Source organism: Myotis davidii, unplaced genomic scaffold (genome assembly GCF_000327345.1).
Source record: "Myotis davidii unplaced genomic scaffold, ASM32734v1 scaffold973, whole genome shotgun sequence".
Classification (NCBI taxonomy): domain Eukaryota; kingdom Metazoa; phylum Chordata; class Mammalia; order Chiroptera; family Vespertilionidae; genus Myotis; species Myotis davidii.
This window is the reverse complement of record NW_006284945.1, coordinates 698143-700765: the sequence shown is the minus strand read 5'-3', so window position 1 is coordinate 700765 and position 2623 is coordinate 698143. Positions and strand designations below refer to the sequence as shown.

Below are 2623 nucleotides of genomic sequence, written 5' to 3'. Positions count from 1 at the left end.
GGCGAGGAAGTCGGCCCCTGCAGCGGGAAAGGGGGTGGGAGTGGTCGTTCAGCTTGCTGCCCGCAGAACCTCCGGTGGCTTTCGCTCTACCTCCACCGCCGGGCTTGGGGGCGCGAACGGCGCGGGTCTTTTTGCCGCCCTCCCTCCCTCTTCCTACCCTGGCCTCCCTTCTGTTTCTTGGGTCGCAAAAATCCCAGCATCTACATCCGAGGGGGTTCAGAGGCCGCTCGGCATCTACCCCCGGGCCATGTTCTCCTCTCGGCTTTCAGTTCCCAAGAAGCTCGACTTGTTAGCAAAGTATCTCTGAAACTATGTCTCAGAAGAAGAGGTCTTTTTATTATTATTATTATTATTTTTAAACGTGAGTGCCAGACCGAATCCCAAAGTCCACTTCTCTAGCCTCCCGAAACCGCTTCGAAAGCCGGGGTGTCTGTGCAGCGCGCGCGGGTGCGTCTCCCGAGAGATCTGGTGTGTCTGCGCAGAGGCGTATACATGTGCTCGAAAGTACAGGCAATAAAAAGGAATGTGTCGCGGTCGCAGGCAGATAAACATGTAAATAAAACGTACGGCGCCGCCGGGGGAGGGGGGAGGGGAGGCGATGGGGCGCGCACACCCACACTCGCGTCTGCACCCCCCAGACGCAGTGCTCCGCGCCACGCGAGCGCTTGGTCACACACTCCTCCCCGCTGGCCCCCCAGCGCTCCCCGGCCAGCGCCTCCCGCTGCAGCGGGAGTTCTCGGGGTGCAGGTGGGCACGCTGAAGGGAACCTTTGTGTGTTTCGTTTTCAGAGAAAGACAAGAGCCAGCAGGGGAAGAATGAGGACGTGGGCGCCGAAGACCCGTCCAAGAAGAAGCGGCAGCGGCGGCAGCGGACTCACTTCACCAGCCAGCAGCTGCAGGAACTGGAGGCCACTTTCCAGAGAAACCGCTACCCGGACATGTCCACGCGCGAGGAAATCGCCGTGTGGACCAACCTTACGGAAGCTCGAGTCCGGGTAGGAGCCGGCGCGGAGCCCGAGAGGGCTGGGCGGGAGAGCGCGATGGAGGTGCAGGCCGTGTAGACCGGGAGGGAGTGCGGAAGGCGGCGCCGCCCCGGAGGCTGCGCGTGGGGTGTCTTTGCGAAAGCAAAAGGTCGCTCGGCTGTCCCAGTCGCGAGGTTACAGCTCCCCCATCCGAGGCTGCCGCGGTCCCCGTTGGGGCCCGGAATGGCACCCCGCGCCCTCCCAAACTGGGCCACATGGCACTCATTCCCTCGCACTGGGTATTGTGTTCCTGGCTTGCAGTCGCCAGGCGAGCGCTAATAAAATCCCTCCCAGGCCAGGAGCTGAAAACAGGCTCCAACCTGTGCGCCTTTAACAAGGAAAACCGGCCAGAAACACGCAAGGGAAACTTTCGCGCCGGGCCTGGCCCAGCCCTTTCTCTACTCCTCCCGTCCTCCCTGCAAGGTCTCTGCGGGTTTTTTTGGCCATTCAGGTCTCTCTCACACCCTACTCCCTGGTTTTGTGATCTCCGGAAGCCATTTTAATACACAAGCTACTATCCTGCTAGTCCTCTTAGAAAGAAAAAGAAAAAGACTTTTCAGTTTGGTTTATTTATCTTTTCTCAGGAGACTGTTGCACCCTTCCTCCCAGTTATAATAGTTTTATCAAAGAAAGGGCTTACCTTTGTAGCAAAGCTGTGCTTTATGGATTGGCAAAAAAAAAAAAAAATGAACTTTAAATCAGTTACCCAGTAGCAGCATCCTGGTTTATGCTCGTCGGTGCAAAACTCCAAAATTGTTAGGATTCTGGAAACAGAAAATACACAAAGGATCCAGAGGCTTTACTGTAAAAAAAAAAAAATGTAAAAAATGCCCTGGATAGAAAAACAGAGCCCCCAGCTAGAACAGAGAAAGCAGAAAGAAGAAAGCATGTAACAATAACGATGAAAAGATTTAAGGCCGACAGGCACTCCCAGAGCAGAGGGAAGGAAGAAGACACTGTCTGGGTGGCATTGTGTAAGACATGAGGCGAGGCTGGTGGTAGAAGAGCCGGAATGGAGTTGGAAATGGTTTTAGTTTAACTGCATGGAGCTCGCTCTCGGCGGGCCTGCCTGGTTTTGCAAAAGGTCAGTCTTTCATTAGCTCTCCTGAGCAGCAGGGGAACGGGCCTCTCACGTACTCTTCTTGCCTGGGCAAAGTTTAGACGGCCTAGGGTAGAAATGGCAAGTAGTTAAAATAAAAGCCCAATCTGTGGATACCGCGGAATCCTTCAGAAAAGCCCTCCCCCCATCCGTCCTCTGGCTGCTCTGCAGTCCCTCCCAAGTGCCCTGCGGCCGCCAAGCCGGCTCTCGCTCCCTCCGGCTCCCTCCGTCCAAGCCCCAGGCTGGTCCAGCCAAGTGGGAGTGAGGCGTGCTTTTTATAGCAGTCGGGTGCAGAAGAGGAAGGGGGATACAAAGGAAATCAAGAAGGAAAGGGGGAAAGGGGGGAAAAAGCGGATTAGTCGTCTGGGCCCGGCTGAGACGTGTAATGTGAAACATCACTGGTGTCAACTCCGAAATCTCCGACCAGGCCTCTCTCTAATACACAAAAGCCGCCGTCTGGGGCCACTGGCGGGCCCGATGTGGATTGAGAGCGGGGTTGTGGC

At 56.1% G+C, this 2623-nt stretch overlaps 1 protein-coding gene across 1 annotated transcript in view; it reads left to right on the top strand.

Annotated features, from left to right (window-relative positions):
- The window catches only part of PITX2 (paired like homeodomain 2), an 18983-nt gene that overhangs the window by 14466 nt on the left and 1894 nt on the right, over positions 1-2623 (top strand). Inside the window, exon 4 of the mRNA XM_006755235.2 lies at positions 789-996. Within this exon, the coding sequence (XP_006755298.1) occupies positions 789-996 (208 nt within the window). The remainder of the gene's footprint in view (positions 1-788; positions 997-2623) is intronic.